The sequence below is a fragment of the Montipora foliosa genome, chromosome 11, assembly GCF_036669935.1.
Source record: "Montipora foliosa isolate CH-2021 chromosome 11, ASM3666993v2, whole genome shotgun sequence".
NCBI lineage: Eukaryota > Metazoa > Cnidaria > Anthozoa > Scleractinia > Acroporidae > Montipora > Montipora foliosa.
Genome location: NC_090879.1, coordinates 34,845,566 through 34,867,678, shown reverse-complemented (window position 1 = coordinate 34,867,678; position 22,113 = coordinate 34,845,566). Strand labels below are relative to the sequence as shown.

General features: G+C 40.0%; 1 protein-coding gene across 1 annotated transcript in view; it reads right to left on the bottom strand.

Annotated features, from left to right (window-relative positions):
* The window catches only part of LOC137975906 (protein HIRA-like), a 59,204-nt gene that overhangs the window by 25,188 nt on the left and 11,903 nt on the right, over positions 1-22,113 (bottom strand). The window contains exons 7-16 of the mRNA XM_068823116.1: positions 21,494-21,822; positions 19,211-19,267; positions 17,055-17,105; positions 16,892-16,962; positions 6,958-7,063; positions 4,857-5,073; positions 4,513-4,586; positions 3,991-4,076; positions 3,812-3,920; positions 3,095-3,153 (exon numbers count right to left, since the gene is read on the bottom strand). Of these exons, the coding sequence (XP_068679217.1) occupies positions 3,095-3,153; positions 3,812-3,920; positions 3,991-4,076; positions 4,513-4,586; positions 4,857-5,073; positions 6,958-7,063; positions 16,892-16,962; positions 17,055-17,105; positions 19,211-19,267; positions 21,494-21,822 (1,159 nt within the window). The remainder of the gene's footprint in view (positions 1-3,094; positions 3,154-3,811; positions 3,921-3,990; positions 4,077-4,512; positions 4,587-4,856; positions 5,074-6,957; positions 7,064-16,891; positions 16,963-17,054; positions 17,106-19,210; positions 19,268-21,493; positions 21,823-22,113) is intronic.

The following is a 22,113-nucleotide window of genomic DNA, read 5'->3' as shown; positions in this document are numbered from 1 at the left end:
ACCACATCTCAGCACACAAACCATTTTCGAATCATGCAACTCCGTGCAAGGGTTTGTCATTGTTTGGAACACAAATATGATGATCGTCGTTGGAAATACATCTTGCATTACTGACTCCAAAGGACTATATATATATATATATATCGTTTAATCCACTCTTTGCAGTTAGAACTATGTATAAACTGAATTATCAAGCGGTATCACTTACAAAACTATTAAAAATAATTAAGGTATACTAATGTAAAATCTACATAATAATTAATCTAGAAATCTAAAAGTTATAAAATCGTAAATGGTTGTAAATGGTTTGAACCCAGGAGTCAAGTAAAGTACGATCGTCCGGGTGAGTGTAGTCCTGAGAAGGACTGTTTGATAAAATCATTAGCTCTTTTGGTTCTTGCCTCCTGGCGAACGGACTTTTCACTCCCAGATCTAAGATTGTAAGGAACATTATAAACATTAGCCTGAGGGCGGAGTTTCCACGTCGCAATGAACTTCCTACTTAATGTTTCTCGCCTGACTTCTAGACTTGGAAGGCCAGATATGGTCAGGGCTTCCTTATAACCAACACCCGGGAGTATTACCTTAAGGGCTCTCCTTTGTATAGATTCTAATTTAGATGACAAATATTCAGGGATGTCTTGCCAAGCAGCCACGGCATATTCCAAAATGGATCTGACAGAGCACTTATAAATATTTAAAATATTGCTATTCGCTACACCAGCTCTTTTAAGCACTCTTAGGGTATATAAACGTTTGGCGGCCTTACAATAAATATAGTCAATGTGGTCATTCCATTTAAGATCGTCTCTGATTTTAACACCAAGTAATTTAAAAGATGAGACACGTTCGAGCTGGTGATTTCCAATACAAATAGGTGGAATTACAGAGTTCGGGTACTCCATAAAATTTATCAGCATTTCATTACACTTCCGAGGGTTTAGCTTCATCTTATGGGCAGTACAAAATGAATGTGTGTCTCTAACAGCCAAATCGAGAAGGCTTATTGGTCAATCAAGTCAAAACCCTTAGAAAAATCCGAGAAGATTCTAACACAATTATTTCCACGGTCAATAGCCTCGTGGATTGCTTGTAGGAGGTAAACAAGGGCATGAGTTGTTGAATGTCCTTTCCTAGCAAATTGTTTGGAATCAATCTTATCTCCTATCTGTTGTAGAAGCCTCCTGTTCGTAAATCCCTCCAGGATCTTTGCAATACTATTAGTAAGGGAGATTGGACGGAGATCATTATCAATCTCTTGTGGCGGGGAAATCTTGGGTACTGGTGTTACGATCGACTGTTTTAATGATCCTGGACAAATGAATCCTGTAATGACTGATTATTATGTGAGAGCAGACGACATACAAAATTTCAAAGTGATTCAAGGCTGTGCTCTAAGGAAAATTTCGGGAAGCCCTCCGGGCTCCCAAGCATTTCAGCTGGGGTGCTCAGCCCTCCAAGTTGGTCGCCCGAATTAATTATTTATTAATTTAATTAATTATCTGAGATCAACAACGCAGCAAGATTTTCATCCATCTCTCTCTCAACATAACATTGCTGCTACTCCGCTGGTGATCGTCGAACTCGCTAGTGCAAGAAAAACCCGCAACCTGTCAAATTTTTCACGCCATACTTGAGAAAGACGAGAAAAGTGGCAATGCCACCGATGTTTTTCAGGTTTAAAAGTGAAAAAGTAAAGATTGCGGCAGGTTTATGTAAAACCGTTGGGGTCTGATAAAGGGAAACCTTTTTACTGGTTAGTTGGGTTGAAAATAAATTTTCAAAACGTGAATCAATGCCGCTTGATTCCCGTGGAGCTTTTGTGAGAACTGCTGTGAAACAATGAAACCACCGCGGCCCAAAAGCTATCAATTTTTTTTTTGAGCAAGTCATCTTGATCTGGGCGAAAATCATCTCTACAGGACAGAACTAATGTATTTTTTATTTATATTATCAGTAAAATGTTTAGTGGAATGAGCTTTTTGTGGATTCGGTCGAAGCGCCAGTCACAGCGTTATTTGTTTAGGGCACTCAATAATTTGTCACTTTTTATTTCGTTATTTCATATACAGGAGAAAAACAACCCTAACCCTAAATATATTTTAGCCAAGGAGGCGCAGCCGCGAAAAATCGTAAAAATATTAAATTTGCATAAGCTGCTATTCCCGGGGTTCATACAAAAGTAAATTGCACCGCTTCGCCGGCCGCGCTTTACCGCTGTCAGAGCAGAAGTAGAACTCGTTTTTAAAACGATAATCAAGAAATGCCAAACTCCGCGTTCCAAATTTAATGCTATTTTTGGAGAAAGAATCGAAATTCGTGCGGCCGCAGGCCATCAAGTGCAAAGTCACGGATTATGTTACACGTGAAATTTTGAACCGATTGTTTCGTACGAAGAAAAAAGCTTTTCTGAGAGGTTTCGTAAACTGTAACCACCAGCAGTCGACAACCACTCATGTCAGCGCTTTCAGAAAAATTCTGCGACTAACAATTACGATAATTAGACCAGAAATGTACCAGTATCCTTACTTGGGATAAGAACAATTCTACGGACAACAATCATTACTATACCTCCTACTTACTAGCTTGAATCTGATTGGCTAAGAACCTACAATTACAATGCACTTTGACCAATCAGTGCAATCAAAAGATTGGTGAATAACCTGCTAGCAGAGTATAGAGCGTTTTCACGTGACGTCACGGCGGCCATGTTGGTGTTCCAAAACAAAGAAACGGCGGCCATGATGGTGTACCAAAATAATCCTCCGATAATTGAACTCTATTTTTATGCAAATACTTTCTTTTGTTTCACTAATCCAATATGGCTGCTAGTCACGTGAGTAAAAACGCCCCATTCTCCAATCTGTAAGGTACGGGTGCAATGCATGGATATACGAATAATCAAGGTATAGGCAAAAAGAATAAGAAACAGAAATTGATTTTATCAACGAGTTGATAAAGGTCGAATAAAGAAAGACTTGACCGATTCCATTTGCCTCCACCTTGATCACCCCGGAAATTAAAAAAAACCCACCCTCAAAAATTGCTTATTGTTATCTGGGAGTTGTACAGGGAACGAGCAACTTTTACTTACTTGCTGGTGAATCCAGTTGTCGCATTTTCTCCTATTCTCGAATCCAGGGCGACCAAAGTCTGTAGTACAAAAAAATCTCACATGTTATTCTCACTCAAGCGAGTGACGCAAATTTTATAAAATGTTCATGAAGGCAGAACTACGCGAATAGATATCACTAAAATCACTAGTTTATAATGGTAATTGAACTGAGTGGAGTACAATTTGGTCTGAAATCATTCGTGTGGTTTCAAAATCGAACGAGCGCGCAGCGCTATTTCGATTTGAAATCACAAGTATGATTTCAGACCAAAATTGCACGACACGAACTTCAATTACCACTTTATTACATCCATTTAGAAACCATAAAAACATTATTTCATCGCTAAAATACAGGATTTTAGTCACTACCAATATTTTATTGATCCAGTTGGAACAAAAGTTGCAAAGTCCGCCACACAATGGTTTTCTTTGTCTTTCATTTTCCTGCAATTTGATTGGTTACCTTAAAGAAGCCTTGAAATCTGATTGGTTGTTTTGTTTTAGTGTTCCTTTCCCATTGGCTGGGGAAATGGTGCGATTTAGAGCAAAAAATAGTGCGATTTGGGAATAAATCGCACTGCTGAGAGCCAATCAGATTGCAAGGATCACCAGTGATTTCTAAATGGCTGTAATAAAAGGATAAAGCGCAGCAATAATCTGTGAGAAAATTGTTATAACAGTATACGTTGTTTTTACCTGAGTAGTTGTTGGAATTGATGCGGCTGTCTGAGATGTGTTGGGCAGACTGGAGTTTCCTGGGGCCGATACGGCGGGTGAAGAAACTCCAAATGGCATCGGTGAATCACTGTAAACAACAATAGATCATCTAAGATGGCGCTGGAAGATTTCCTCAAATCATTTAGGATCAAACTGACCTAACTTCCATTGATGACACCAACAGTGGGGTGATTCGACGCCGACCATCTTTGGTTCTTGTTTCTATTTGCCTTTCTCGAACATTCTATTCAGACAAGCAAAGAAGCACATTACTTGTATATTACAGTTAGCCTTGGTATTGGGGAATCGTTGTTTACATTTTTCTCCGAGCAATGACGCTTTGAAAATTTGAATTTTACAAGGAATGTATGGGATAATTTTGTCACTCAAAAATTTAGCAGTTTTTTGATGCTAGTAACTGGCTCGTTACCAAAGCCAAACGGCTTAAAATTGGAGATTTAACCAACTTAAACAAATTCTTATACCTTTTGAAGTCAAGTTGTAAATAGCAACATGTCTTCTGTGAGCAAATTAACTCAATGACCGAATGTAAAAATGGCCACCAACAAATTATTCTTTTGTCTGCGTTAATTAGCCTAACTAGCCTCGTTTTAACAATAGTAGGCACCGTCCTTAAATCGTGCAGTACAAGAGAACACTTAAAACGCCTAAGCACTTACATTAGGATCCAAGGGGCTTTTAGTAATAGGACTGGTTAAGTAACTTGTGCTTGTTGGACTTCTGCTAACATTTCCTGAAAAATATACAAAAGCTCTGGGGCTGCCTTGATTTTTCCAAACGTTTCCCACAATATAAAATGCGATTAGCGCACATTCGATTAATGATTCAGCACTGTAACTCAAACCAGAAAAGAACAACAACATGGGAGGAATTCTGCACGCAATAGGAACTTCATTGCATGAGAGTTTGTTGTAAAAGAATCCTACGTTAGTCCCAAACACGATTCCAATGAATAAAATTTCCACTACTAATTTAGATGTTATCCGCATTTGATTTACAGTACCATTCATAGAAGAAGTTTCTTGTTTCGTTGGTGTCTCTGTGGCGGGTATAAGAGGAGGTGGCGGTGCATTTGGCTTGCTTGTATTAGCAAGAGTCTGTTGTTTCATCACATGTCGTTGCTGGATCTTTAGCATCTCAGGATTTTCAATAATTGCACTTGCAAAGTTTGACTTGCTGCTTCTGATGCTGATACCATAGACCTGCTTGTGGAACTTTTCCTGCAAAGTTACAGTACAAATCAAATGATAATATCAATAATATTGTTATATAGCTGGAGTTTTTCCCGCTACAGCGCGCCCATTCATTGGCTAGTTCATGGTCACATGGCATTTAACAATGAAACTGTTTACCACCAAATGCCATGAGCGGGCAACATTGCGAAAACTATTACGTCACACGGGGTACAGTTCACTGTTACCCGCCAAATGTTGACCGCTGTTGCACGTGATCAGAGCGTGCAGTTGAAGGTGGCCTGATGTTGTCGCTGGAATCTGGGCGCTTCTTTCAAAATGTTTGACCCATTCGTTTTGCTATATAACAAATCACTTAATGACTGGTCCCTCGGGAAACAGTTCATTTTGTTTTCCTCGAATCTCAATGATTCCCTCGGCTGCGCCTCGGGGAAACATTGAGATTCTCGGGAAACAAAATGAACTGTTTCCCGAGGGACCAGTCATTAAGTGTTTATTAGGGAGCTTAAGATCTACGACGGCGACGTCGACGAAAACGTCAGCTCAAAATAGAGCTTAGCTCTAGTAAAAGTCTTTCGCGATTATTGCATCTCGTTCACTTCGTACAATGTGGGCGAAGTATCCTAAAAATAAATTGGTACGAGCGGTTTCAGACTGAAAATAGAGAATGAAAGATTCTCTCTTGCATGCTCACGTTGTCGTCAAAACCTAAAATTTAGTGATTTCACGTCGTCGTCACGCAGAGAACCGCAAAAATATGAGCTAAAATCCGTGCCGCACGTGCAGCACGATTATTTATGCTCTTTTAACCAATGATATCATTGTTTTCTGGCGTTTTCGTCGACGTCGTCGTCGTAGATCTTAAGCTCCCTAATATGTACTTAAGTAAACATAATTTCTAATCATCCAGTTTTGTAAAATGTTAAAGAATTAAATCTTTTACTGGAAACAGTGTTTTGAAACGTTCTATGTTTCAATACACTATTTCCAGTAAAAGATCTAATTCTCTAACAATAATATGTACTTATTGACTGATTGTGAGGGCCGGACGGAAAAATATTTGGTCCGAGATTATGGCGTAGGTCCGTGCACCATGACCCAGCAATAAGCTTTTTATCATATGGGCTCTTTACACTATTCATAAGCACTCAGAATACGTAGTTTGGCCCAAATAAGTTTCAAAAATTTGCACAGAAAATTTAACTAATATGTTGTTTGTATTTGCTTTTATGGCTGTAAATAACTTGGATGTTTGAAAGCGACGAAGTCCTCTAAAACTGCATCGCACGGAGCAGCACGTGTTCCTAGTAGGGCTGTACGGCTTTTTCCGGTCCTGCTTGCGCTAATGCGTACGGCAATGCGACCATACGGGGATTTTCCCAAAAGTTTTACGACAAAAGCGCGCGCGGGGCCGTACCGGCCATATGATAACTTTCTTTACGTCTTGAATTTTATATTAGCCTGGTACAAGTGCTCTCTTCTAGTTGGGCTGGGTACAAATGAAATGAAATCACATTTTAAAAGTTGATAAAGAAATACTAAGGACAGTCTCAGAGTGCTGAGAGGAAGACGTCTTGAAGCAAAGAAGAGGACCTCAGATTTTGCTCAAGAGATCATCAGCATTTTGCAGCTGGAAATTTTTTATGCTTTTAATATAATAACGTTAGCAGAAAAGATGACAACAGCCGGTCCAAGTCCTAGCAAAAGAGTGTGCCGGTAAATTTGCCCGGTGCTTGACCCTTAATGAACCCCCTGCAGACTCAACCTTTTGTGACACCAAATCCAGGAATTAAAATAACGGCACATCGGTCGAAGGTCAGCATACTGAGTCAATCCCAAAACCTTTATTTAGGGTATTTTTTTGTGTGCATTTAGATTTAACATTAACAATCACTTGAGCATCATTCATACTTTTTCTTCTTCAGACATTGGTCTGCCAAGTTCCTCAGTTGTAAAATCTGCATAAGCCACTGTTCCATCCCAGGAACAAACTAATAGCTGAGATCCAGAATCACTCCTGTCAAAGGAAACAAAAAGCGTGACCACATGTCAGCAGCTGGAATTAAGAAAAGCATGGACAGAAATATATCTTAAACAGGTCTGTAGTGCTAAGTGTGATCGACAAGACCAAACTCATTCACTTTTCTTCAAAATGTTCCTACATCGACCTTATCATTGCCATCGACATCGGAGGCCGAGTCTATTAGATTAGAGTCTGAAGTGTGCAACCTTGGGATTATTCTGGACAAACAATAACATGCCGTGTACACTTGCTTCCTTGGCGATACGTAATATTGGTAGGATTAGGAACTACTTTGACCACACTACCTGTGAGAAATTAGTACACGCCTTTGTGACTTCCACACTTGACTTCTGGAAGAGCCTCCTCTTTGCTCTTCCAAAGAAACAACTTATTAACCTTTAGGGCATTACGAATTCTGCTGCTCGGATCACAATTAAAACTAAGAAATTTAATCGTATCTCTCCACTATTACTACAATTACATTGGCTTCCTGTGAAAAACAGAGCTATTAGAAGAGAAATAGCAATTTCTGTAAAAGCGTCAGCTGAAAGCGTGCAAAATGGGGATTTTTCGCAAAACAGCAAAAGGGGGGCCAAGGGAAATTTTTCAAAAATGGCCATTTTTTTGGGAAACCTTTCGAAGGCCACAAAAATAGGAATTACAAGTCGTAAAATAGCCTAATTAGTATGGATGGAAAGCTTAACTATCATAGATTTGTGCTATGCAAAAACCGCATGAAAAAAGAGCTATTAGAAGAGAAATAGCAATTTCTGTAAAAGCGTCAACTTACTAACCTTTAGGGCAATACGAATTCTGCTGCTCGGATCACAATTAAAAATAAGTATTACTACAATTACATTGGCTTCCTGTGACCAAGAGAATGGACTTTAAAATCTTATCGTTGACGTAAAAAGCACCGGTATAGCCCCGCCCTACATCATTGATCTGCTGGGAGTGCTTTATCCTACCCGTCAGCTGTGATCTGCTTCCACAGGATTGACATTGGTACGTTCTAGTTATTGTACTGAAATCTATGGCGCCCGTTCCTTTGCTGTGGCGGCACCAGCTCTGTGGAGCTCATTACCATTAACTTATTTTAAGAAGAAGTTGAAGACTTTTTTATTTAACTAATTTCTTGACTTTTTGCTCTTCATCTTTTCTTATTTTGTGGACTTATAAGGGGTATCCTCACATGAATTTGAAAACACTTCTGACAGGTATTTTGGAGTGCGACGATTAATTGTATCATACATTAATAAGCTAAGGTGTTTATCTTTTGTAGTGTATTGAGATTTTGTAGCGCGCAATATAACTGCTTTCGTGGTCCTGCTGTCTATCTGGAAGAGCACAACGAATATCTGTTCAGGGAACGCTGTCAAATGTATTTCATCTTCGTTATGGCGTTCCCCAAGGATCATACCTAGGTCCCCTTTTGTTTAACATATATTCAAGCAAAATCTTCGACATTGTCGGTAGTCACCTTCCAAAAGGGCTCCATCAGCTGCACAGGTTTCCTGTCTCATTTCGTTTTAATTTTAAGATTGTACTTTTAATTTTCAATGCCATTCATGAATTGGCACTTTCTTGTTAAAATTAAGCCTTTAAACTCAAGATATAGACTGCGATCTAACGACGGAATACTACTGTCTCATCAGAATTTTAAAACTTAACAACCCTGGGCGACCGTGCTTTCGTTGCTTCGGCGCCTAAAGTCTGGAACGATTTGCCTCTGGAAATTAGAATGACTAAATCTATTGACAAAAAATGTTTCAAGACGCATCTTTTTAGTTAGGCTTTTTCATTCTTAGTTAGGTTTATTTACACGACTTTGTGATTTTTTAGTTACTTTTAGCAAGACTTTCAAAGGTGTACCTTTTAGTAAGGCCGTTTTATTCTCAGCTAGGCTTTTTAATATTATACACAACGCATGATGTAATTCTTATTTATCATTTAGTTATTATTTTATGCATTGTTGTCATGCGCAGTTGATCATCTCGTCATGAAAACTGTGCAAATTATTATTATTATTATTATTATTATTATTATTATTATTATTATTATTATTATTATTATTGAACGAGCCATCCTGCAAAAGACAAGGTGCCAAAAACAGCAACTTCATTGATAAGGAGGTTAAAAGTTTTCAGCAGGGCACAGAAGTTAGGGTTAGCAAGTACATGTATATACTATACTACGCGAGACAAAATATCTGGTTTCGTGTGTTTACAGAGCTCCAGATGAATCCCTTGAGGTGTTTGACTATTTAGATGATGTCATGTGTTATTCTACGTGCGAAAATTTCGAGGTGATTATTCTGGGCGACATGAACTGCAATGTTCTGGATTCAACCCACAGACCAAACGCTAGACTCGTCGAATTCCTAGCAGCTAATGAACTTACGCGAATGGTTACAAAACCGACGCGCGTAACGAACAACTCCAGCTCCCTTCTTGATATATTAATCACCACCAAGCCTGCGCATGCCCAGTTTAAGGATGTTGGGACCCTTGGTATCACCTTGAGCGATCATTACCCTATATATGGTGTCATGAATGTATCCAGCGCTCTACACACCAAAAATCGTTTAATAACAACCCGCTCTTGGTCCGAGGACGCAATTGATGGTTTTCTGGCCGACTTGGAAACAGCTCCTTGGAGCATAATAGATTCCTTTGAAAATGTTGATGACACTGTGTAGTACCTGGGAGTCACTTTTGAGAATAGTAAGTGATCGTCATTCCCCTTTAAAACGAAAACGGGTAAGGTCTGTAACGCATCCATGGCTTGACAGCAATGTACTGAGAATAATGAGATCACGTGAACAGGTTCACAAGTGAGCTAAACTATATAGATTACCAGAAGACTGGACCCAATATAGGCAATTACGAAATCTCGTGACCAGCATGAACAGAAATGCGAGAAAGATACATTTTTACACTAAGTTGAAGGACCTCGTGCTGGGCCTAACGTTTTTTGGAATACGCTCCGTAAGGTCATTCCGGGTAAGAACAATTTCGGTGAAATTGAAAAACTGGTGATCAACAGAAAGGAGGTTAAGGACAAACAAAACACAGCTAATTCACTGAATGAGTATTTTACTACTATGGCCTCGTCTCTGATATCTGGCTGTCAACCTTGGCTTCAGGTGTACCACACACCGACGCTGCCTTAAGTTTACGTTTCAACCCGTGAGTGAAGATGTTTTTAAGGTTCTACGAGCAATGGCCACAGGTGCAGACAACATTCCAGCAAAGATTTTGAGGATTGCAGCCTCTTGTATAAGCAGGAACATAGCAACTTATTCAATGAGTCTTACCAGAACGGACATTTTCCACTGTCATGGAAGGTTGCCAGAGTAACTCCAGTGTCCAAGGGAGGTTCCCTTACAGAGCGTGACACCTACAGGCCTACATCCGTTCTCCCAAATGTCTCTACGGTTCGCGAATTCTTTGCTAACTTGGATCTCATGCAATATGCGCGAGAAGTAGACCTCATTGGTGAACATCAGTATGCTTATGCACGGAACTTATCGACAACTGTGGCCCTGATTAAAGCTGTTGACTCGTGAAAAGTAGCCATCCATCGCAGCGAAAATCATACCACCCTTCTAAACAAAATGAGAAACAACGGTGTAACTGGGAATGAGCTCAAATGGTTCAACAGCTATTTGGATGAAAGACATCGATACGTGTCCTCTGGTGGCGAAGAATCAAGCAAGAGGTTGATTACTCATGGTGTTCCACAAGGGTCAATTCTGGGACCTACCTTGTTTAACATTCATGTAAATGATATATGCAAAGTCTGTTGGAACACTGAAGTATTTCTGTACGCGGACTTCACGCCAGCTATACGAAGCGAACGCTCGGTAAATGAAGACCTTACCAATATCGCTTACTGGTGGAGACAAAACGCACTGATAAGTAACCACAAGAAAAGCGAAGTCATGTTAATCGGCACAAGGAATACTACAGCTACCTCCCGCGACTTTTTCGAGACGGTAAACTGCTAAAGCAGACGAATAGTGTGAAACATTTAGGGGTGCATATAGATCGTAACCTAAGTTGGAATATGCGTGTTCATGTTATATCTCGAAGAGTTTATCCCAGACTGAGACTGTTGCACAGCAAACGATCTTACCAATTATGGATTATGGTTGTGTAGTCTTGGGTGACTGTGGAAAGCAAAATGCTCTGCACCTCGAGCGTCTTCAAAACCAAGGTATGCGTATTATCCTTAGGGCACATCGCAAGACTTGAACACAATTCATGCGATCGAAACTAACGCCGCTATCTTTAAGCAGCAGAAGACGGTTCAGGAGATTACAACTTGTGTACAAGATCATTAACAACATAGACTGCCCACGCCAACTGAAAGGATACTTACCTGACTACCTTGATCTGAGCTACATGATCGTAATTACAGAGATAGCTCGCTAATTGACGGTATGAGAGCCAAGTCAACTATGGGCCAATGTAGTTTTAAGAGTGCGGCCGCCTCTACCAAGAAACATTCGCGATACGCCTACTATAAGGACTTTTAAGTCAAAATTATTCAAATCTCGATGTAAATTTGTATGTCTGTAGTGTACGTCAGTCTTAATATCTCGTTTCGTGAAGTGATCCTGTATACATTTTTTTGTACGTATCTTAATAACTATACATGTTTATCTCTTTTTAAAACTCTTTATAATATTGCTATTTTTACTGATCACCGGTTCATACCAGCAAATCTTTTGATGTTGCTGATCGGTCTTTTCAGGCTAAATAAAGATATTATTATTATTCGATTCGATTCTCTCCAGTTGTCGGGTGTTCTACTGAGTGACGTTTATTGTGTCTCAGAAACTCCCCGTAGCTTAGAGAAACAACACTTTCCGCAACAGGAGAGCAGTTCCAAGGATGGTCGATAATTGTACACTTCCAAGGAAATCAGGTACATATAGCTTGCCAAACCAGGTCTTTGCACCTTTGGTGGTATGCATCCAAGAGCACCAATCACGATAGGTATTATTGTGACTTTCGAGGCTCCATGAATCCTTCTGATTTCAAATGCTAGTTCCTGGTACTTTTCAACCTTCTCCTCTTCAGTTCTGGTGATGTTCTGGTCCGCTGGCACAGCTATGTCAATAAGTGTCCTTTTCTGTGTGTCTTTATGCACTAGAGTAATATCTGGCCGATTATGTTTTAGCACTTTGTCTGTGTAGATAGTCATGTCCCAGGTAATCCTCACTTCTCCATTTTCTGCGGTTGGCAAGGGTTGATGGTCATACCACATTACGCTCGATCCCATACTTCCTGCACATCTCCCAGTGTACCAGCAGGGCCACCTTGTCGTGGCGCTTCCTATACTCTCTCTGGGCAAGCTTCTTGCATCCACTGACAATGTGCCGTACTGTTTCAGAAGCATCTCCACACAATCTACACAGTGGTGTCTCTGAGGTCTCATCAATGCTGTACTTGATCGAGTTTGTTCTTAAAGCTTGTTCCTGAGCAGCAAGAATCAAACCTTCTGTCTCCTTTTTTAAGAATCCATCCCTGAGCCATCCTCAAGACTCCTCTCCAGCTTCATCTGATATTTGTTGGACAAACTTACCATGTAGGGCTTTCTCCTTCCAGTTTTTAACTTACTCGTCGTTTCTCCTCCTCTCATAGTCCTGCATACTCTCTTCTTCAACAATCACTTTCTCCTTTAACGCAGCTTGAAGCATCCACTCTGTGCTCTCTCTTAGGTAGCCATGAAGGGATTTGCTCTCCCTTCTTACACACTCCTCGATGCCAAGCAGTCCTCTTCGCCCTTCCTTTCTCGGCAGGTACAGCCTCGCAACATTACTCCTAGTGTGCAGACAGCCATTCATTGCCAAGATCTTCCTACTTCTTCTATCCATGTTGGCTACCTCCTCCATTGTCCAGTCCAAAATCCCCACACTGTGGCGTACTACACCTACAGCCCAGGCACTGATGCCATCGATCAAATTTTCTCCACTGAGTTTTGATGTACACAACTTCTTGACTCTTCTGATATACTCCGATGTTATCTTGCCTGTCATCTTGGTGTTGAGAGTCTGGTCCAAGTGTAAGATGCCAAGGTATTGGCAGCCTTCCTCCTCTATTTCCCCGATATGCTGGTCGTCGGGTAGTTCTATTCCGCCACTGCCAACTTGTCTTCCCCTTCTCATTTCCAGGACAGCACACTTGTCTAGCCCAAACGACATCTTAATGTCTTGCGAGAAGATCCTTACTACTAGAACAAGCGAGTCTAGTTGATCTTTGCTAGTTCCGTACAGCTTCAGATCATCCATGAATAGTAGGTGGTTAATGGGTTTCACGTCCTTTGCCATTTTGTATCCAGCTCTCATTTTTCGTAGTACTAGGGTCAAGGGTAACATGACCACTATAAACAGTACTGGTGACAAGGAGCTAACTTGAAAAATTCCTCTCCTAATGTCCACCTGCCCGAGAGCCATTCCTCCTGATGTCAATACTGTCTTCCAGTTCACCATGCTGTTGCTGATAATAGAGATCATATTCTTGGCAGCCACAACCATCTCCAGGCATTTCAGGATCCATTAATGCGGCACCATATCATATGCCTTCTTGTAGTCTATCCAAGCCATTGACAAGTTTGTCAACCTTCTCCGGCAGTTCTTTTGGATTGCCTTGTCTACAAGCAATTGATCTTTAGTTCCTCGGGATCCCTTCCTGCACTCCTTCTGTTCATCTGTTAGCAGTCCATTCCTTTCCAAGTGGTGGTATAACTTCTCTCCCATAACTCCTATCAAGAGCTTCCACATCATGGGTAGGCAGGCAATAGGGCGGCAGTTGCTGGCCTGGGCAGCCTTCGCTTTGTCCTTTTGTATCAAAACTGTTCTTCCCCTGACCATCCACTCTGGTACATTCCCTTGACATACACAGTCTTGCAAGCATTCTGGCAATCTAGAGTGCAATCCTGTCAGTTTCTTTAACCAGAACCCCTGAACAAGATCGGGGCCGGCTGCCTTCCAGTTTGCCATCTTGCTCACTCCATTTTTGATATCCTCCACAGTGATGCTGATATCTTCTTGCACCTGTTGTAATGAACTCCACCTGTACATCCTCTAGTCTAGATGCTCTCTCATTGTGACCGACTTCCTCCGACCAGATGTTGCTCCAGCTTCTGTGTGATCAGGTAACACCGTTTCTCCTCGTTCCTTTCCATCTAGTGTTTTGTAGAACAGATTCTGACTGGTACTAAACTGTTGACATCTCTCGTCGTATCTTTTGATCCTAACTCAACCTGCCTTGATCTTCCGATTCAACATGCCTGAGACATACAAAGTGCCCCTTTCCTCAAGATGACATTCTCTGTTCACCCTTTCCCTCTCTCTTTGTTTCAGTCTCATGTTTCCTCTTCGGACTTCCTCAATCTTGCTCAGGTCTTTTCGCCAAGTTTCGATATTCCCGTTAATCCTTCTCTTCCAGAATGGCTCTTCAGTTCTTCTCCCTTTCCTCCCTTTTATCATTCCCAATCTTTCTGTAGTAACATATGCAGCTGCATACATTAAAGAATTCAGTCACGAAATGATGAGTACGATATCGGTTTTTCGAGTGAAATTTACTTTGGAATTCACCAGTTTGGCCATGAATTTTTCTTGAACCGCATGAGTTTTAAAAGAAAACAGCACACCATCAGCAAGCGAATGGAAAAGGAAAAAAGTTATTTCAGAGTCAACTGTCAATAGCCAGCGAATAGGAAAAACGCTAAAATTAGAAGCCATTTTAAAAAAACCTTTGTCAGTTAAAGGTCAAAAAAGAGTTTTACTGATGTACTTTATTCCACTTTATCTCTCAAAACGAAATCATTCACATTTTGATGTATTTCATTGAAACACGCCAGGTTGGCTTGGAACAAGAATCGGCAAAATACGCAATGCAACCAAGAAAGGACGAACAAACAAACTTCTGAAAACACAAGCTAGTGAAATTTCTCCCTAATTTTACGAGAACTCATTGCGATTACGTGTTTATAACATAAGGGCAAAATTTTCTTGTCTCTGTCGAGGCACATCGAAAACCAGTTGGGCAAACGGATTAAAAAGCACTTGTTCGCTCGCATTTTAGAGCAAAACAAACAAACAAATCAACTTTTACTTTATGTCCAAAAGAGAACATATAATTGTTATTTAATTCCAGTTGACAATAAAAATTCGATTTTCATTCATGAACAAAGGAAAAACCGATTAAACCGATTGAAAATAACAAACGTTTTAGTGCCCAAGGAAAGAATTTGTGGAGTAGCTTCTTCCACAAAGAGTGAACTATTACTGGTATTCTGTTTTGTCGTTGTCGTTCTTTTTCGCTCTCCTTTCGTTTCTGTTCTAGTCATAGGTCCACCAGGCATCATGTAACCTTATCAGAGCTTCTAAAGATGTGCCAAAAATTGCAATAAAGAGAAAAAAGGAGCTCTAAGCAAAAAAAAAATTAACACTCAGCTTTAAGTTTATATCCGTCCGATACTTGACTTGAATAGCTGTGTAGCCGCCAGTGTGGACCACACATATCATGACATGTCAAACTGGATTGAAACCAGCGAAAAATGCAGAAAGAAAACACTTTCCAAACCGTTTTCCACCTGAACACGAAAAGCGTTGACTATGTAAGAACTATAGTTGACGTAGTATGACCTAGTAGCCGCGTCGAGCCACAGAAAGCGCGCGAAAAATTAAGCCTCGGTTATGTTTAGGTGAGATAATCTGGGTTGAGCCTGTAATCCAATCGAAAAACCAGTACCTGGTCAGCGGTCAACTTCAAAGAAACAGCTGACTTCGGTGAGCTCTAAGTTTGAGCCCGCGATATGGTCACGAGATACTGAACAGCGGATACCTTGTTTTGACAGGTGTCAATTCATCAAAACAAAGATGTCCAATATCAAAGAAGTATGCTGTAACCTAGCATGATACTGGTCACATTGGCATACATGGAGGGGTGGACGAACGTACGTACGGACGGTTGATGACATCATGGCTATAAAACCAAAATTTCTCGCATCAATGGGTTACCATATTTTCTTAACAATGGTCCTCCGCGCGCGAGGTTGCTTGCCCCATACGATGACCGAAAATATTACTTCATGTACAATGCAGAGTAAATTGCATAAATCAGGGGAAAAAAGAGACGACACAATTGCTTATTGACTTATGTTGAAATACTTTTGTGCTTTTGGCAATTAACTAACCAATTCTTGCTCATCAAACATAGTTGTAACAATCCGAAAACCTTAACTACACACAACCTTTTCCTCTTAGCTTACAAACCTACAGTGACTTTCACTTACAAACCGGATCGCAAATGCACCAATCACCACTCACTATCCTCACAATCAATCAGATTAATTTTCCCACTACAAATAACAACACAGACCAGAGCATCACTACATTCGTTTGAATTTCCAACTGTCACTTGACTCTGAAGATGACGTCCGCTGAGGTTGTCGAAATGTCAGTCACTGCCATCAGTCCTTCACAGGACTACTTTCACTCAGATGATCGAATTCCATTGAGGTACATTTTAGTTTTATCAGATTTCTGAACTACAGACTTAACAATTCAAACAGAAGTGTGGAATGTATTGCAAGCTTTGGAAAACGTTGGAAAACACCAAAAGGCAAAGGCCACTAATTTATTTTCGATAATATTTATGAGATCGTAAATAAAAAGTTAAATCATTAATATTGAGGGCTTGTTCTTGCAGGTTTATAACGTTTTTCCACATTGACCTGGCAACACACTTGACATGAAAGATCACAATATTTTTCTTGAACCGTTGAAATTAATGTGCATGGACCTACCAAGACACATCCATGACAGAGTGATTAAACAAGTCATGTATAACAACCAGTGGCCTCTTCAGTGATGTTAACTGCGAAAAGTAAAAGAAACACAGTGATATACATAGTGGTCCATAGTGAAATAATTGATTCAAGACCTTGCATTTTGAGAATTTTATCCTACCCAAACTGAGAGTGATCTGTCTCTACTTCCAATGGCGCAGCAGGAATATTGCTGAAAAAAAAATTTAGAGAGATCAATGTTTGAGTATAATGAATCATTGGTGCATGTTGGAGTTGTGTGTGAAGGGCTTACAGTGTTCGCTAGAAATGGTGGTTCCTTTTCCTTTATCAACTCATTTCATATACTTGTACCACAGTTTTGTGATTCATTCCCCACTGACGAAGAACCATATCCACGTCCCCGTTAAACGAGGGTTTGCGAATTGAAAGCATTTCCAAGGATCAAGAGTATATTTAAAATGCGGATATCATATTACGATATCTGGTACAGTTGACTCGGTCACAATCGAATTCGCTAGCAATGTTATGATTGATGTACATTAACGTCTTGTCCAACTATTTATTTTCAAGTCAAATTATCCATCATTTACAATTTGCAACTATTTTTACCCATCTCTGGCTGTCAAGGCCAATACTTGAGCTGGCGACCAAATCTGAAAACTTTAAGGACCAGGTGGTCCCTAGGTTTTTTTTCTGAAAGTCAAGCACTGCAATATCAAGAAAATTTCTGACGAAATGGGTTCGATTTTAATGGTTTAATCGCATACTGTCCTAGGAAAAACATAGTCATTTCGATTACAATTAGCCTTTTTTCATTACAGTACAACAAAGTTTTCCTTTTTAAAGTGTTCTTCAAGCCAGTCGCACGAAAATTTGTCTCCCAGAAATTTAAACTCGGAAGGCAACTCCATACCATATCCTGCTCCTCTGTTTATCCGCTTTCCCGTAATAAGAACTGTTGCTGACTTAGACGTACGCTTCCGGAACTTCGTCACCCAATAGGCCTTTCCACGGTTAATGATGCCATCTTGATTGGTGGGCAAACACAGCCAAAATTACAGAAAATGCGTATGGGATTTTAGCCGACTTCGTTGGAACCGCTGTAACGCCGCTACAAAGGGCTACAACGACCATAAACGAATTTTTAAGATTTCATACACACCCTTCTAAAACGATGCAAACTGCCGCGAAATTAGAAGCCTCATGAGAAGATTTATATTTGAATTTACGGACATCGTACCTTCCAAGTTTATGGCCCTATTTCTGTTCACTTAATGATATCAATAAAACTGTTTAAAGTATTGACAAAAGTTGGAGCTCCGTCTCTTTTTAGTGGCGCTACAGCGGTTCAAAGTCGGCCAAAATCCCATGCATTTACTGTCAAAACCGTGGAAAGGAACAAGTGGCATCTTATACAAGACCAGCCCTTACTAATAGAAATAATTAAAAACCTTCCCCTAAATTCATACAGGAAAGGGAGGTCTTTGAAAGGACTAAGGACTTTGAATTTCCTATCTTGACCAAGTCGTGTTTGGCCTGTCTACATCTTGAAACGCAATTACAAGTTGTCTTAATTAAAAGCTTTAAAAGACTTGTTGTGGTGTATTATATATGCCCTCTGTTGCACTCCTTGGTCCCGAAGGTGTCCGCTCACGGGAGAATGGACCGTAATTCAAACGTGAGCATAATGCTTTACTTACATATATCGATCGATACAAACGTAAATACTGAGGAACTAGACCTTCAGAATCCTACATGAAATCCCAGTAGAAGAAAGGACCTGTTCCCATGATGTACTACATTGGCTGTGTATGCAAGTAAACAGCATAATTGCATGTTTGGTTTGGCAACAATACTTATTTCATATCAGGCGAGTAACTGATCTACTTACCAACTTTTAGGTCGACAGGTCACGTTAAATTAAGTGTCACGCTTTCCCTAACTTTACAACACTACTATGAAAACCACGAGGTAGTCGTTAGATATCCGCTTTAAGATACTCAGACTTGTTCAAACAACTAAGAAACCCACGAGGTGCGCGAAAGTCTTTGCGGACGTGACGCATGACGTCATTCAAAATAGTGCAGAAAATACAGACGGTCGAAGTAAAAATCTCAAAAAAGGTCACCTTGAAACCACAGGAAACCCAGGATTATGAACCGCGTTCTCCTTCGTCAAATGCAATAATGGCCAAGTTTCCAATATAACCCAATTTTAATAGGGCCACAGGATGAACAAAAAGAAAATTCTGGCTCTAATTAATGTTGGAAATTGTTTTGCCACGGTCTGATGGTATAATTAATTAAAAGACAATACCTTGAGTCGGGCAGAATCCTCACCCACTTTTTTCACAAACAGCTTGGGATTAAACCGCTGTCCAGGGAGAAAAGAAAGGATATCAGGAATTTTGTGAACATTGACAGCAAAGTACAACCCAGCCAGCTAACAACAATTATTTCAAACTGGACAACGATACTGTATATTATGTGTCAAAGAGACATTTTGCTTTCAATTTAAACCAAGAGTAAAGTACAATAATAGTAAATACAGTCTGCTGTAAGGTGTAACAAGTATTGTTATTGTCACAGAAACAATAGCATGGCTTGGTAAGTGTCTTTTTACTAAATTATTGTGGTAGTTCCAGTCTCTGTTTGGCAACGGTACTGTGTCCTCATGAGGCTGCCAAGGTTTAAATAACTGTGGTTCTTTTTATCTTCATTCATTATTCTTCTACGCTTCAGTGAAAACCATGTAAAAGCCAGGAAAGGAAAGGAAGAGGTGGTCTTTTCACCGGATGGGACGTGTCCCATTATTTTTGGTAAACTGTAGAGTGGGATTCTATTTGGACAAAAAAATGGAACTGATATTTTGAAAAATGTATCAAAGGTGGGCCTTGGTGTGTTTTCAAGTTTATTGCAAATCGCTTGGATAAAGGTCGTTTTTGTTCAGAATCATCTTGTTTGTGATCTAACAATAATTATTTTATCAGTAAAGGAATTCGACATTACCATTTTTGAGTTTTACACTCGCGATTAACTAAAGATTTCCCCTTAGCAGGCTAAAACAACATGACATAGCCCCTTCATTGACCATTTCACGAATACTGAGTACAACTTACATGTACACTTTAAAGCTCTACAGCCAGGCACACAATAAAGAATTCCTATACATATACACCCATACAATGTAACTCACCCAAACCCGCAAGGCTGAGACACTTTACATAGCCATGGGCACACTTGCCAATGGATACCTGACCAGGGTTGGAAATTAGCGTTTGCCACATGCTCAGGCGAGTGTTAAACTCACCTGGTTCAAATGGTGCGTACGCTTTTTCAAGAATGTACGGTTCAAAATTAGCGTAAACATACATGTGTTTTCTACTTTCAACGGGGTTAAAATAATGTAATAGAAACAAAGCTGAGACATTTTACGTAGCCATGGGTACACTTGCCAATGGATACCTGACCAGGGTTGGAAATTAGCGTTTGCCACATGCTCAGGCCAGTGTTAAACTCATACGCTGGTGCATACGCTTTTTCAAGAATGTACTGTTCAAAATTAGCGTAAACATACATGTGTCTTCTACTTTCGACTGAGTTAAAATAATACAACACCATACATGTAGATGTTCACCTTTTGGAAATTCCCAACCAACCTGGCAGTCGATCACAAGTAGACAAACATGGCTTTCACTTCAACTTGCATAAAGAAATACCGCTTTTCGTTTTTTTCCCGATGGCAATTTCCCACACTTTTTACGTCACAATCAGAATGTGTCAGTAAAACTGTGCGTCTTCCTTTTTCATTGAATTAAGAGATTCCCGTCTTTGTAGCAATTGTCAAACAAGGCAAGGAGGCAAAGCTGCAAGGTTAGTGACTTTACATCACTCATCATCATCTGTTCTAAAATACCTTCAAAAACTTTGGGATACTTGACAGATACACTGTAGGTCAATAGTTTGAACTGTTGGAACCTTTATAACAGCCTTACACTAGCTTAATAATATATTATCAAGAAACAAACATGGTTTAATAAAAATTAAAGTTGTATACTTTACTTCTTGTTTAAGGGGAGGACTTGAGAAGGAAGTAGGGGTGGCGGCTGGGTGTAATTTTTGCACAGAGGAAACCAGTTGGGAAACTGAAAAGTTATCTTCATTTGGTGAGTGCAATTTTAAGGTTACATGTACTCGCCCAATGGGTCAGTGCTCCAAAATTTTAGTTTCCAACCCTGCTGGCATCTTGCCTTCAATTGCTGGAATTGCCATTTGGAGGTGCCTGACTACCACTGTGACAGCAAATTTTTCTACAAGTAGCGCAAGAAACATCTTCATGTACAAACTGGTTTTAGCTTTTAAACAATTATTTATCTATTTTATTTTAAGTATTATCATCATCATTGCTAAGTTATTCATTATCTTTTATTATTTTGGTTATTAAATAAATAATATACATGTATTTTATTACTATTATGTATATTATCCCATTGACTCCTGTGGGTTCCCCATTGTAAAACTGTCTGGCATTAGACAGAGTAAAATACTAAGTCAGGCCGGTTTAGGCTGGTTTAGGTGTTAATAAAAGCGTTATTCTCACCACACAAGTGACTGCTTTTCTGTGACCAACAAAATCCATTTTCATCTTCCATCCATCACGTTCAAGAATCTTAGCCACTGGACCAGCATTGTTCATGGCATGTGCTGATACTACATAGTGTCCATCTGGAGACCAGCTGAGGCGCAAAACATGAGTTGTTCCACTACAATCAGCAAATGGCTCTGATACAAAAGTTTCTTGCTGCCAGTCCGCGGTGCGCCACACCCTTAAAGTTTTATCATCTGACTGAGAGGCCAGATATTTGCCAACTGGGTCCCATGTGACACCTTTTACCAATCCAGTGTGTCCTTTTAAGACAGTCATAATGTCTAGAAAAAAAGTTTATTCAGTTTAATTAAATAGCACATCAGTCCCAGCAATATATACAGTTGTATTTTTTTAATGAATTAAAGCTGTATCATGTGGAAGGTTATGCTCCAGTCAATGTAAATTCCCCCCACCACCAACAACCCTGGGAATATGCGTGGATTAGCCAATGATTAGGCACAAATATAATGTGCCGCAGTAGATGACGCATTAGCATTATTTGGAACATACCTTGGGTGGAGACGGGATTAGACTTGAAAACAGCCACTCTTTTTCGTTTCCGCTGTAATTGC